The following is a 15,795-nucleotide window of genomic DNA, read 5'->3' on the forward strand; positions in this document are numbered from 1 at the left end:
ATTAGTTATCTTGGAATTGATTTCAAAAAATAATCAAAATACCATTGTTATTTTGATTAATACCACAGTTTGATCTTTGGTTCAATTATGACATCATTGTAATGAAAGATGAAAATATGAACGAAAATCTCAAAAAAAAAAAAATGTTGGCTTAGTAATTGTTTGGTTTTGCATTTTCTACTTCTTTTACACATTTACAGGTTCCATTGGCTTTTTCACCGTGATTTGTCAATGATGCAAGCTTTCACGTCAACATGAAAATTCATCGTAGTTTTGAGAAACATGTTTAGTTTATGTTTGATCTTTTTTTCTATAATGGCTGAAGTTTGAATCTTAAACCTTGTATATTTTATGCATTGTTTCAACCAACTGAATTAAGCTCACGATGACAGTTTATGTTTGATCTAACAAAATGATTTTGCCAAATTCAATACGAACTTGACTATACACTTAACATATGAGTATTTATTTTTTTTGCTACCATCCCGATTAGCCTTTTAATTTTATGATGCAACGCCGATTAGCTTCTCACACATACACCATTTTTTTTGGTCATAAAAAGTTTATTTATTTTTTATTATGGTTGGTATGACTTATGATGGCAAGCAATGCATGCAATGGGAATGAAGCTTTGTCCCTTCTCGTTTGGCTTTAAAAATATCACAAAAAACGCGTTTTCAGCAATCAAACCAAACACACCTTTACCAAGCTCAAATATTCAGTCGCTGTTAAGTTGTTATGAACAAAATAATTAATTAAATTTTATATCAACACATAAAAAATATGAAAAATCGTTAATCGATAATTTTTTATCACACAAATTATGTTTTTCTTTTTAGGAAATACACAAATTATGTTATTAGTAATTTTAAAACTAGAGTGTCTGATTTCATTACATTACATATAGAAAGGGAACAACAATAAAGGATATGATGGAATATGACGAAGAGGAATACTCCATCGGCTTACAATAAATGTTCTCTTTTACTCTTACATTTTTTTTTTTAACATTTGTGTAATAATCAAATGATTTACTTAAGACAAAGAGAGTATTATCTCCGTCCCTGATTATAATACTCTTTTGCGAAAAAAAATTGTCCCTTTTTATAAGATCCTTTTCAAATACATTAATTATTTTTTTACCAACATACCTTTATTTATTTTGCATCATTTTCTTCAATCAATAATAAATACTCCCTCCGTCCTAAATTGTATGGCGTTTTAGGCATTTCACATATATTAAGAAATGCAATTAATATTGTGTGGAAAATAAATATTATAAGTTGTTTTACAAAATTGTCCTTAATAAATAATATGGGAAAGATAAATGAAAGAATTGGAAGAAGAGAGAGTAATAAATAGTTAAGATTATAATAGGAAAAATAACATTAAAATTGCATTGGTATTGTAAAGCGACATATAATTTAGGACAAATATTTTTCCCTAAAGCGACATACAATTTGGAACGGAGGGAGTATTATGTTGAAAATATAAATTAACTCTCTCTTAAAGATAAAATTGTAAAAACAATAATAATTATATATAAATTTAATACTACAACCAACTTTTTTAATTTGCATAATTTTTACAAAAAATTCCTATATTTAGAGACGGAGGTAGTACTTGTTTAAGAACAAACTTAAATTAGAAAAATTTGGACACGTTGAAAGAGATATTTTTTTTAAACAAAAAATGGTTCTGATCTTACTAACTTATTTATCTTTTAATTTCTTTTATTGTTGTATGTCCAAATAATTTAAATTATGATTGTGCATATAAGGACTAACTCGACGGATAATATTAGATTATTGAAATACAATAAAAAAATATTATAAAAAAGAAATGAACACATAGAGAGAGATGAGGTTAAGTCAAAATAAATGAAAAAGGAATTTTATTGGAGGGTGAAAGGACAAAAAGTGGGTCCCAAAATTGTCTGAAAAAGTTGGTCCTACTAAATTTCGCTCTATCCAACAACACTTACACCCTCCACTCCTCACATTTTTGAATGTTTATAAATGCACCTGCAAACCACTTCCTTTTTGCCACAACAAAGATTAATTCAAACACTACATTTTTCATTAATTCCCAAAACACACACAAAAAAACAAACTCTCTCTCTCTAAAAACTTTTTCTTCTTCCTTTCACACTTTTCAATACAAAAAGAAGAAGAAAAAAACATTGTTTGAAAAACAGAACAAAAGTTGAAGAAACACACAACACAACATTTATGTTTTTTTCTCTCTCTCTATACATTGAAGCATAGAATAAAGTGTAAAAAAAACCACTTTTTCTTTACACTATCATGGCCTTCAAGCTCAATGTGTTGCTATTGTTCATACTTGCAAGTTCATTGATTGGTTATGGTGAAGCTTCTGTATCATATGATCATAAAGCTATCACCATTAATGGACAAAGAAGAATACTTCTTTCTGGGTCTATTCATTACCCTAGAAGTACTCCTGAGGTATTTTCATCAAATGTGTTTCTGGGTTGTTTTTATTTTGTGTTTTTATCAAATGGGTTGTTTCAAGTTTCAGCCTTTGTGAAAAAAAGATGTTTTTTTGTTTGTTTGTTTTGTTTGGATTACTGAATTTAAGGTTGTTTTTGTTGTTGTTTTAGATGTGGCCAGATCTTATCCAGAAGGCTAAAGAAGGAGGATTGGATGTGATTCAAACCTATGTTTTCTGGAATGGACATGAACCTTCACCTGGCAAAGTAAGAATGAACATTAAACAATGTTTGTTTTGCTTGTAGTGTAATTTGAACTAATCATTTTTTTTTTTTTTTTTTGTGTTTTTTATTATTGAAGTATTATTTTGAGGGGAACTATGATTTGGTGAAGTTCATAAAGTTGGTGCATCAAGCAGGCCTCTATGTTCACTTGAGAGTTGGTCCTTATGCTTGTGCTGAATGGAATTTTGGGTAATAAAATAGTTTAATATTAATTTCTTTTTTTACTTAAACAAAAATTATGGTTACTTGAAATTTTTGTTAACAGTTTTACCTTATTGATTTTTGTTAAGAGTTTTACCTTATTCATTTTTGTAGAGGTTTCCCTGTTTGGCTCAAGTACATTCCAGGTATCAGCTTCAGAACAGACAATGGACCATTTAAGGTAATATAACTGTTACAATAATATCTTTAAGAATCACTCTATAAATAGAAAAAATATATTAATTTGATGTTGTTACTTTACCCTCCCAATAACTTAATTTGACTTTTGTTTAATGTTTTTGTTTGGTGAAGATTCAAATGCAAAGATTTACTACCAAGATTGTGAATATAATGAAAGCTGAAAGGTTGTATGAGTCTCAGGGTGGTCCAATAATTCTATCTCAGGTAAAGATGTTAATCTTGTTACTTTCTTTGTATTTTCTTGGCGGTATTAAATAACAATGTTAATCTAGTTACTTTACTAGTTGAAGAAAAAATGGAGATATATAATGAATATATTGCCTTTTGGTACCATTGTTTATGCACAGATTGAAAATGAATATGGACCAATGGAGTATGAACTTGGTGCTCCTGCTAAAGCCTATACTCAGTGGGCAGCACATATGGCTGTAGGACTTAATACTGGGGTTCCATGGGTCATGTGCAAACAAGATGATGCTCCTGATCCTGTTGTAAGTTAAACTGACATGTAACCTTTTACAGAAAAATATTTTTACCTTTTTTAAACTTGTAGATTGTAAATGTTGAGTGTGAGAGGTGTAACTAAGAAAATGATAGAAAGGGAAGAGAAAATAAAAAAGAAATGATGTGATGATAAGAAAGTAAAAGAGAGATTGAAAGGGAAAAGGGGTGTTAAAGGAGGGAAATGGACTTCCTACTGTAACTGTATCATTGTGTTACATATCTGGACCGTCCGATCTCGAATCAATGTTTGATATCGTTTACAATTAATTTACTGACGGTGTAATTTGAATGGTCCGATCTCTAATCAATGACCGAGATTGATTGCCGGTTGAACTGGGTGATATCTTTACAGCAGGCAATCCGGGTCCGTAAAAGGAGATGTAAATGAAAAGAGTTTGAAAAATTAATATTATTCCTCCTTGTGCATGCATGACTGATATTTTCACTTGTTTAGTCCTTTAAAATCTTTCAATTCCATTCTCATCATCATGTCTAGTTTTTCAGCATCACAACTTTAATGAAATCATTACCCTACATGCATGTGGTTAAAATTCAAAATTTGACACTAGTCAATTTCCTGTTTTTTTTAGCAAAGGAGAGATAAACATATTTATATATGCTGAAGAAATATTGTATTTTTGCATGTAAATCCAATTTTTCCAGATAATGTTGTGTCGACTTTGAGTCAATGTCATTTTCCAGCTTCTAATTCCAGTGTAAAATTTTGCAGATTAATACTTGTAATGGTTTCTATTGTGATTATTTCTCTCCAAATAAGGCTTACAAACCAAAGATGTGGACAGAAGCTTGGACTGGCTGGTATAAATAAATTTGTAACTCATATTTAGTGCCCTGGTAGTGGTACTTATTTTTCTTAAGGAAAAAGAAAAAAAATCATTGCTTTTTTTCCTTTGTTAACCTTGTAGGTTTACCGGCTTTGGAACTCCAGTTCCTCATAGACCTGCTGAAGACTTGGCATTTTCAATTGCAAGGTTTATACAGAAAGGAGGATCCTTTATCAATTATTACATGGTAACTTCAATATTCGTTGATTCCAGAGTGTCCGTGTATAGATTCACTGTTTTTTTAATTCAACTAAGCTCTTTTGTTTTGTTCTTTTCAGTATCATGGTGGAACAAATTTTGGAAGAACCGCTGGTGGTCCTTTTATTGCCACAAGCTATGATTATGATGCACCTCTTGATGAATACGGTATGTGCTCAACATTCAAACATCTATCTATATCTACATATATTAAGTGAAAACCAAGCTTTTTTCTTCTTTATTCCATGCATTGTATTATATTATTATTTTCGCTACGCAGGGCTTCTAAGGCAACCAAAGTGGGGTCATTTAAAGGATTTACACAGAGCAATTAAACTCTGCGAACCTGCTTTAGTTTCTGCAGATCCTACTGTAACTCGTCTTGGAAACTATCAAGAGGTACATCTCAAATTGAGTTATTGTAAATTTTTGAATTACTATCTAGATTTCTGTGTAATTGGAAGAAATATTTACCTTTCGTGGCTGATGTACAGGCTCATGTCTTTAAATCAAAATCTGGAGCTTGTGCTGCATTCCTTGCAAACTACAATCCACGATCTTATGCAACAGTGTCATTTGGGAACCAGCATTACAACTTACCTCCTTGGTCTATAAGCATTCTTCCTAACTGCAAGCACACTGTTTATAACACTGCAAGGGTGAGGAAAAAATAGAACAAACTTTCATTTTCATTGACCAAGTAGCATATTTCAGCAACAATGATGATTTTTAAGTTTCGAAATCTTTGTATAGGTTGGTTCGCAGAGCGCACAAATGAAGATGAGCCGCGTTCCTATTCATGGGGGGCTCTCTTGGCAAGCATTTAATGAAGAGACAACCACTACCGATGATAGCTCCTTCACTGTGACTGGCCTGTTGGAACAGGTTAATGCAACCAGAGATTTGTCGGACTATTTGTGGTACTCTACAGAGTGAGTCACATATAACTTGGCAGCATTGTTGATATATTTATTCATTTTGGTTTCTTCTTATTGATTACTTATCTTGTTCCCTTTTTTGTTGCTAGTGTTGTGATCAACTCCAATGAAGGATTTTTTAGGAATGGAAAGAATCCTGTTCTTACAGTATTATCTGCTGGTCATGCTTTGCATGTTTTTATCAATGGTCAGCTGTCAGGTCAGTAGCAAATCCTCAGCGTATACCATTTCAACAACACCAGTTATTTTGACTACTAAAACTATTCTCGCTTCAGACATATTGCAATCTCGCTTCAGAAATATTGAAAATAAGTAGTTGATATACACACACACACTCACACACTTTTGAGAATTCACTGAATCAGACTGTTACATGTAATAATATATCAAGATATGATCTATTAATCAATGCTCCCATTCAATTTCATCTTCAATATATTGAGCCTATTTTTTATCCTCTTTTGACCAGGAACTGCATATGGAAGTGTGGATTTCCCCAAACTAACCTTTAGTGAGAGTGTGAAGCTTAGAGCTGGTGTTAACAAAATCTCCCTTCTAAGTGTTGCAGTTGGACTTCCGGTTTGTTTTCTCCCTCCTCTATTTGTGTGATCACACGCGCGTTTCTAAAATTATGAACCGGTGTCGATGTCATGGCTATGTCTATGTTATTCACTTGGTGTCTTTATATACAGAATATTGGCCCACATTTTGAAACATGGAACGCCGGTGTTCTTGGTCCAATTTCATTGAATGGTCTCAACGAGGGAAGAAGGGACTTAACATGGCAGAAATGGTCGTACAAGGTACTTCAAACACTCACCGCGCTATCTCATTTTCCATCTTTGCTTGAGTTTGCTTGAGATTCATTTGAATGCATGTTTTGTTCAGGTTGGTCTTAAAGGAGAAGCCTTGAGTCTTCATTCTCTTACTGGAAGTTCCTCTGTTGATTGGCTCCAAGGATATTTAGTTTCACGCAAGCAGCCATTGACTTGGTACAAAGTGAGTATCATTATTCCTCAATAACCCTGCAGAAGTTTCAGAAAAGCATATGTTTATGTTTTGCTTTAGTGCCTATTGATATTGATCCATTCCTCTTAATCATATTGATCCATTCCTCTTAATCTACTCTTTAATTATTATTCTTATAAATGTTAATGCATTATATGCTATTACAGACAACTTTTGATGCCCCGGCTGGAGTTGCACCTTTGGCCTTAGACATGAATAGCATGGGAAAAGGTCAAATGTGGTTAAATGGACAGAATTTGGGACGCTACTGGCCTGCTTATAAAGCATCTGGTTCTTGTGATTATTGCAATTATGCAGGAACCTATAATGAGAAAAAGTGTGGATCCAACTGCGGCGAGGCTTCTCAACGATGGTAAGAAATATGTCATACATAGCTTATTTAATAGTTTTGTTTAATGCTGATGAGAAACACCAGATGAACTAATCACTGACCAATGTTTTCAGGTATCATGTTCCTAAATCTTGGCTGAAGCCAACAGGAAATTTGTTGGTTATGTTTGAGGAATTGGGAGGGGATCCAAATGGTGTGTCTTTGGTTAGAAGGGATATAGATAGTGTTTGTGCTGATATTTATGAGTGGCAGCCAAATCTTGTTAGTTATCAAATGCAAGCTTCTGGTAAAGTTAAGATACCTGTGAGTCCAAAAGCACATTTGTCATGTGGTCCTGGACAAAAAATATCATCAATCAAATTTGCTAGCTTTGGCACTCCAGTCGGGTCTTGTGGAAACTACCGCGAAGGAAGCTGTCACGCTCACAAGTCATATGATGCCTTTCAAAAGGTATTTTTATTTGTTCTATTTTTCTAGGATGGTTTCTTTTTTATTGTGGATAGGGTGCTCTAGCCAGACACTAATTTGACACATGAAAAACATCACTCTTTATTATTATTATATTTTTTTTCTTCCTGATTTAAGAAGTTAAAATATGCAGTTTTAATGTTCTATCCATCAATATTTATGGCCCTTTTTTCTCAATACGTTCTATTGAGTATGACTCATAGTTTACTGATTAGTGGCTAGGTCGCTCGAGCCTAAATAATTTGTAACCCTAAGCTTGTAAGCCGGACTATAATATTTAAACACAAGTTGTTATTGGTAAACCTAAGTTTGAATAATAGAAAATCACCGCAACCACTCTGCAGTTGGAGACGTAGTAGGAACAATTGGCCGGACACTGATCCAATCTTGTGTGTTCTCTGTTTGTGTTTTTCATATCTGTTTTCTTTAGAACCAAAGTTGTTGTTCTAACTCATTCTTTATTGTTACAGAATTGTGTTGGTCAAAGTTCGTGCACTGTGACAGTGTCACCTGGAATTTTTGGAGGTGATCCATGTCCACATGTTATGAAGAAACTCTCAGTAGAGGCTATTTGCACCTGATGATTTTCTACCTTAGAAAATAAATTGAACAAAGACTCCAGAATATATTTTTTCTTATGCAATTCAATACAGGTTTTTGGGTCAAATACAAGTCTACACTTCAAGATCACCGCTGGCATTGAATTTGGCTTTACCAAGGTGAAGTTGCAGATAAACACAACACACCAACTGGTTGAAAAGCCTATAGAGAATTGTTGTGATGATTGTGGTTATGTGTGTATATATATATTGGTGTTTCAACTTGTTATACAAAGGTGAAGGAAGATGAAAAGTTGGTTGATGATGCACATTGAGACGACACCAATTGGAGTCCATGTGCTGCAAATTGGTTTTTGTTTGCGTGGAAGTCTCTTGCTTCCTGTAAAACTATTGTTGTCTTTCCTTGTAGATTCATGGAGAAAGCAATTTAGTTACTTTTTCCTCCTTATGTAAGAAATTTTCCAATGTAATAAGATCAGATATGTTAAATTAAGTAATGTTATGGTATTATGCTTTTAACTCCTTGTTCTTTCTTTTTCCTTCATTCTGCCATGTCTTGGTTTCCACCAATTATATTTCTGCTGTTGAGATATTAAATTGCTGTCTTCCTTCTACATGGTATAGAACTTAGGTTGATATGAAGAAAAATCGCCCCTCCTCATCGATTATTCCTCCTACCTCCCCGTATCGTGATGCTAAAACTCTATACCACAAACTCCTATTTTCAACCATAATCCTCCAACACCATTTAACACGTAACGCCAAATTAAACTCCCTTATCCTCCGCACCCCCAAACCTCTGTTCTCTTTTTTGGAACAAATAATGTCCCAGTTAATCCAAGAAATTTTCCTAACCTCCTCACACCACACCCCCCCCCCCCCCCAAAAAAAAAAAAAAAATTAAAAATAGATTTAATAGAGGAAATGATACCTCCCATATCTCTCTGTTACGTTTTTTATTTTGTGATTTCGTCGTCTTCGTGCGACGTTGGTTAGTTCGTCGTCTTCGTGCGACGTTGTTTGTCTTTCTTGTTTCTCTCAAGTATTTGATCGGTTCAGATTGTCAGATCAGCTTCGATCTAGTGCAGATCCAATCAATAACTTTGCCGTCATCCACGTTGCAGATCCGGAGACATGGCTATTCCGGAGATTTAAATATAGTCATATGTGTAGCCATTTGTACCTTGTCGTTTTATGCTATTAGCATGGGTGTTGTGAGCATGTTCACAGATTCATCATTTTTGTTTTTAGCGAATTTATATTATATCGATGTACTCTATCAATTTGAATGAATGAATATCATTTATTTTTGTAGAAAAAAAAAAAACTAAACGGAATTTTTTTATTCAGGTATAATTACTGCAGGATACAAGTAAATCAGTTTTCTTAATTATCGGTATGATATGGTATATAGTGTATCACAAAATCATATCCATTGAATTGAAGTATGATATCTCTATGGCTGTCAATGTACTTGTCTATGAGTATACAAATTTAACAATTTGTGTATCTTAAAGTCACCGTGAGTTGGTTAGTAACAACCTTGCCAACAGACAACATCAAAGACATAAAAAATACTTTAACCTAAAAAAAACTAACAAAAGAACAGCTAGAAACTTCGGTATATCATGTTTTTTGTTGATTCATCAAACCCCAAAATTCCAAAAACTAAAAAACTATCTCAATCCCTTATACAAAAAATCCCTGAATTCATCAAACCTCGAAATTCAAAAAATCAAAATCAATTAAACAATTCAACATTCTAAATTGACAATTAAAAATTAAACAGAAAGCACAATTTAGTTACCAAATGAACTTTATCAGATTGGGAAGAGTCCAATGGCCATATTCACATGGAAGAAAGAAGAAAAAAAACTAATTTTTTCCTTAAAAAAAAAAAAAAAAAAACTAATTTTTCTGAGTTCACATGATTTCATTAATCTCAATACATCATTTTCCTGCATGCCCACAAATACACAACTTCCAGGGAGAATGTAATGTGTCATTTATTCGAATTTATTTAGATTCTTGCTAGTCTCATCCCATATAATTCTAGTTACACCCAAATTTATTTAAAATTTTACAATAATACCAAAATTGCCCTCTTCATGTAAATTTCTAAAAACCCATCTTTTATGATCATTCTGAATTTCACCCCCTTTCATCCACAAATCACCATAGATGTGCAACCAAGATCTGAATCAACATCTTTGTCATTGATCGGTAATCTATTCATGAATTTCATTTTCTAAGAGTTTCTATTTGTTTATGGTTTGTTTTGGTATGAGATATGCATGTGTTAACCGCAATGTTAATGTAAATTAAATTTACATATTTATATAAGAGGGTTAGTGTAATTTCAGTTTACAGAGAGGTTAATGTAAATTTAGTTTACGTATGTTCAATCTACGTTAATGTAAATTCAATTTACGTATGTTTAATTTATGTTAATGTAAATTAAGTTTACGTGTGTATATAAGATGTTAGTGTCGATTCAGTTTACTTATGTTCAATTTAGATTAATGTAAATTAAGATTACGTATTTATATAAGAGGGTTGGTGTAATTTCAGTTTACAGAGAAGTTAGTGTAAATTTAGTTTACGTATGGTCAATCTACGTTAATGTAAATTCAATTTACGTATGTTTAATTTAGGTTAATGTAAATTAAGTTTACGTATGTATATAAGAGGTTAGTGTGAATTCAGTTTACTTATGTTCAATTTAGGTTAATGTAAATTAAGTTTACATATATATATAAGAGGGGTAGTGTAAATTTAGTTTACAAATGTACAATTAAAGAGGTTAATGTAAATTAAGTTTACGGATTAGCCAAGATAGTTGATTTCAGAGAGACTCTGTGCACGCAATATGTGAAATTAGGTTAATGTAAATTAAATTTACGGATTAGCCAATCTGTGAATTAGGTTTGGAAGTTTCAAAAACACGGTGTGTGTGTGTGTGTGTTGTGTGTGTGTGTGTTTGGAAGGAGGAATATGTGAATTAGGTTTACGTTAGGTTTCAGTGATTAAGCGATGGATGAAAGGATTTTAGATTAATTTGAAATTTTTATTTTAGTTAAAGGGTATTTTTTTTTTTGAACAATTAGTTAAAGGGTATATTAGTCAGTCTGGGGTGTAACTTGTGTTTTTTGGAGTGTGAGTAGCATCTGCCATTTATTTATTCAATACGCAACTTTTATTCAACTTGAATTTATTTATTTAATACGCAACTTTTATCCAAATTCACTTTATTCGAATTTATTTATTCAATGCACAAATAAATGCAAATATAAGCAAAAATAAAGGAACAAAAATAATAGACATAAAATCTCATTTTATTAATATAATTGATACATTTACATTAGAGAAGGGGGAATGGGCTAAAACTAAATCTTGGTAAGAAGAAAACCACAAGAAAACCAACATTCTTGGGGTAAAACTAAATTTGCTTCTTTTTACCCCAAGAAGATTGGTCACTAATCATCTTAAGTTCAAAGCAACCTCTTGAAATTTTCAAAGATGTCTCTTTCTATGAAAGACCAAGGATGAAAAAACAACATTGTTGTTGTAGAAGGAAGAGGAGGAGAGTGAGGAGGAGAGAATGTGAGATGATGGTGTGAGAAATGGTGAAGGTTGGAAGGGTATTTACAGGGGGTTTAGGGTAACATGGGTTTTAACTACACTAAATGCAGTCAAAAAAAGTGTAAAAAGGTGTACAAAATGTGTAAAATCAATTACTGATCACCGTCCAAAAAATGTATTCTTTGTGTTAGACCACCGGCCAACATTACGTGAGTTAACTCACGCAACCAGCCAAAGGTGGGTGACTTAACTTACGCCACCGTCCAAAGGCGCTTGAGTTAACTCACGTTGCATGCATGGGGTGCGTGAGTCACGCAGAGGCGTTGTGGGAATTTCAGTTGGGAACGAGAAATTTTGGTTGGGTAAAGAGCAGAATTCTTTATATTTTGAAGAAAAATTAGTCTTCCAAAACCCCTCATTCCCAATGTCCTTTTTTTTTCTTTTCTCTTTCAAACCCTCCCTCCTTTCCCCTCTAAATACGCAAACAAAGCCTTAGAGAACCAAAAGTCGAAATAAATTTTTGGAGAACTATAAAAAAATTGAAATATTTACTAGATCAAAAACATATTTAATAGTTAGTTTGTTAGAATTTCATAACACATTACATAGCATAAACAATCAATGAAGCAAAAACAAAGAAGAACAACATATTTAACTATGACAGCTGAGCAATAGCTATCTAACAGCTAGTTTTTTACTTACCTTACAGTTAGTTACATTAGCTATTGCTAAGCTGTCATAGTTTGTTAGACAGTTAGGCTTGTTCACTCTTGTATATATTGCAGTATCTTTTTCGGTTAATCAATCAATGAAGCTTTTCCATTTTCTATGAGTTCTGTGTTTGCTTTGACGATATCAGAGCAGGTTGATCCCGTTCTATTTCCCATGCGCGCGAGAATCTCTTTATTAGCACTTTGCATTTCAGAAGCTTGGAATAAAGCTTGTTTCATAATCACTTCATCAAAGTATATTTCAAAAAGTCGATGGTGTTGAATATTGTGGTAAACCATAGTAGGAAAGAGGAAATCCTTTTGAGCACTTGTTTTTGAAGAGAAATCAATTCCATAAAGAATAGATTTTGAGCATCTGAGTGTTATTAATTTCAAATTAAGTGATAAATATTAAATAATTATGGCAGAACCTTAATACACATTCCTACTTTCCACCAATGGCCAAGATTACCACCACCCTTCCCCTTTTCTCATCGCAATATCTCGAAGGTGAAAGATGATCATTCCAACACCGACTATGTGCTGCTTTTATAGTACTGTTGCATGTACCATATATCCCAATCTCAGTTTTTCCATTACAAAAACGTTGTTGCAAAGCTCCGTCGATAATCCAAATTTCTTCCTATTTTTTTGATCTCTTTGTTTCGGGACATTCCTCAAGAAACCATAATCCCTCTCATAAAGTTATTGTGTTTTTCAAATATAAGTTAGAACGAAATAAGAAGATTAAAAAAAAATGAAAAAAAAAACTTTGTGCAATTCAATTCTTGTAACATACATTGTAAACGATGAGGAAACCTCTATGTCTGTCATGGACGATAGCAGCCCCTCTTTCTCTACTTTTCTCCAACCTAAAATAATGGAACAGTTGTAAGGTAAAATAGAAAGTAATAAATGTACAATTAATGATGTTATGTGAATAATCAGTAATGGCTGACATTGCTAACCAAGTGTAACATGTCTAATTCTACTAGGTCCAGCTTCATGAGTTCCTTGAACTCTCGGCTGTCTGTTTTCGGTGTGCGCGGTGGTTGAACTTGTTTATTATCCTTTTGACCTTTACGTCACTTGTAATTTTCTCTTCTTATGGATAGTTGATGTTCTCTTTGCACAACGCTCATTCTTTGTTTACTTTTCCTTTCAATTCATTTGCTGCCTTGATGTTGGCTTAATGGTTGTCTGCTGCTCTTATCCATTTCGTGAGTCTATCCAGGACCTTTTTATCTAAAAGAAAGAAATAAAGTACTTAGTGTTAAGCAAGTGAGAATTTGTGAAGACAAACAAAAAACTAATGAGATATTATTGAAGAAAGGATTAACAGATGCGAGAAGTTATACCAAAATCTAAGAAAAACCAGTTTTGATTATGGTTATGGATGTTACTATTTTGTATACTGTTGTTATAATAAATGAAAGACTTAAATATGTAAATCGTCACCGTAAGTTCGCGTGTTTTTTGTTTTCGTCTTTGTATCTTTTTTTGTTCTAAAACAGACCCTGTAATTTATAAACATTTTGCTTTTGGTCCCTGCCGTCAGCATCTGTTACAAAAACGCTTATGTGTATGACGGCAGCTGACATGGCGATGTGTGACGTGGCAAGTGAGGCTTATGTGTCATTCCAGTGGCAAGGCTATAGGGACTAAATCCAAAAACGAAAACTGATGAAATTCAAAAACACGAGTTAGCAAAACTTTAAATTAAAAACTTTGATTTCGTTTCTTCATCTTCTTCCTTCCTATCTTCATCATCTTCAATCTCACCTTCATCAACATTTATCAATCTTCATCAAACCCAGAAAACATAAATTAAACATTCAAATTCTTTAATCAAAATCTCATTTTCCATTTCCTCTTATTAAACTCTTCTTTTAAACTCTTTGTTTTAAACATATTCTTTCTTAATCCTCAATTCTCCCCCTTCTTTCAATTCCATATTAGGGACAAAACATAATTAAACAAAGGAAGGAAAAAAACTTCAATGAAGAAAAATATATATGAAGGATGTTGAGAAGAAACCCAAAACCCAAATCTTCTTCTTCTAATTCCAATTTTAATTTCGTCAATGTGGACTAGAACATAAGCTTAGATCAAACAAACCTAGGAATATGATAGGATTTTTTATGGCTGGAAGAACGTTGCAATGTTTCAAATTAGCATATTTTGAAAAACTGGGCGTCTGAAATTTGCTAGAAAAAATGTGTTGCTCGAAAGAAAAAATGCAATTGGTGTGTGGTTTAATGGGTTGTTGTTGTTGTGTGGTTTAATGTAAAATTTTGAAGGTTTCTGCAGAATTTAATTCAAGTTATCTGTTGTTGTTGTTTGAAGATTTATGGATACAATTAATTTTTGGTGATTATGAATGGATAGAAGGAAATAGAAAAAGAACCAAAACAAGGATCCATAAAGTGTTCATTATCCAATATAGTATATTTAAAGAAAAGAGATGCAATGAAACTTGTAGTCCAGGTAACACAATTTGCTCGATTTAGATTGTGCTCACAAGGGTTGCCGCTATTCAATCATTAGGTCTTTTCTTTCCTTTTCAATTCAATCAATTCTGTGTTGCTTCAGAATTTAGTGAAATTGTGTGTTTCATGTAATCTTCGACCCTCGATTACACTAATTTTGTTGTTTTTCTAATTCTTGAATCTGTTCTCAAATTTTAATTAGATTTTTTTGTATTGTTTTCATATCATCAGTTGTGGTCTATCTATATGTTGGAATTGAAAGGAACGGTGGCAGAAGCAGCATCCGAATGTCTGTCCTCAATCTCTGAAGCACCGCAGATTGGTATAATCTTTTAATCAATCAAACAAACTTTAAATTCTAATTCACAGTGCTTTCGTTTAAAATTGTGAATCTAAAACTGACTCACATCACAGGAGGAGTTACTAACAAGTGCAGTTCAAAAAAGAAAAACAAAAACAAAAAACAAGTTGCTATGAAGCGCCCAAAGTGTTTTTCTCCCAAGTATACTACCTTTTGTGACCACACCATAGTTCGTAAGGCAAGTTTAGTTTTTCTCAACTCTCAACAATGTTTCACATATTTAATTTGTTTCTTATATCAATCTCTAAACCCGCAGATGAAGGGTCCCCGTTTAGATGTGGATGCTATTTGTGCTTCAATGCTAGAGGGTTATGAGAAGAACAAGGTTTTATGGGCGGCAAAACAACAGTTGGAGGCTGCGGCTACTCATATGGGACCATCAAGTCGGAAGAAGAATGAGACCACCAAGAGGAAGATGAAGAAAAACAAGAGAAGCAAGATGAAGATACCATTTAACTTTTAATTATAGGTTGGAATCATGTGTGTTAGTTAGTTAGTGGCTTCTTATGTTATATATTATGTTTTTGGTTACAGAATTACATTCTCTCTATCATGGATGTATAATAATCACTCTACTTTCTGCATGTTTCTTATTCTTAATTTTATCTAATATAAACTACTTTATCATCATTTGCATTCAA

General features: G+C 32.9%; 2 protein-coding genes across 3 annotated transcripts; both read left to right on the plus strand.

Annotated features, from left to right (window-relative positions):
• Nucleotides 1-2,068: 2,068 nt before the first annotated feature.
• On the plus strand, nt 2,069-8,531 carry LOC25500443 (beta-galactosidase 1). Its single transcript, XM_013588863.3, has 19 exons — nt 2,069-2,468; nt 2,624-2,719; nt 2,814-2,926; nt 3,053-3,119; nt 3,251-3,343; nt 3,487-3,630; nt 4,374-4,462; nt 4,570-4,675; nt 4,767-4,854; nt 4,967-5,085; nt 5,181-5,345; nt 5,440-5,618; nt 5,714-5,823; nt 6,094-6,203; nt 6,317-6,427; nt 6,513-6,623; nt 6,800-7,005; nt 7,098-7,434; nt 7,923-8,531. The coding sequence occupies exons 1-19, from the start codon at nt 2,307-2,309 to the stop codon at nt 8,031-8,033; spliced, it is 2,517 nt and encodes an 838-aa protein (XP_013444317.1). The 5' UTR covers nt 2,069-2,306; the 3' UTR covers nt 8,034-8,531.
• A 6,158-nt stretch (nt 8,532-14,689) lies between these two features.
• Nucleotides 14,690-15,795, plus strand: LOC25500444 (uncharacterized). 2 transcript variants are annotated; one of them, XM_024772561.2, is made up of 4 exons: nt 14,690-14,851; nt 15,025-15,115; nt 15,208-15,332; nt 15,411-15,795. In XM_024772561.2, exons 2-4 carry the CDS (start codon nt 15,040-15,042, stop codon nt 15,615-15,617), a joined length of 408 nt encoding a protein of 135 aa, XP_024628329.1. In that variant the 5' UTR covers nt 14,690-14,851; nt 15,025-15,039; the 3' UTR covers nt 15,618-15,795. The 2 variants fall into 2 exon arrangements, with proteins under 2 accessions (XP_024628329.1, XP_013444318.2); XM_013588864.3 differs by having other exon boundaries at nt 14,750-14,921.

Source organism: Medicago truncatula, chromosome 8 (assembly GCF_003473485.1).
Source record: "Medicago truncatula cultivar Jemalong A17 chromosome 8, MtrunA17r5.0-ANR, whole genome shotgun sequence".
Taxonomy (NCBI): Eukaryota; Viridiplantae; Streptophyta; class Magnoliopsida; order Fabales; family Fabaceae; genus Medicago; species Medicago truncatula.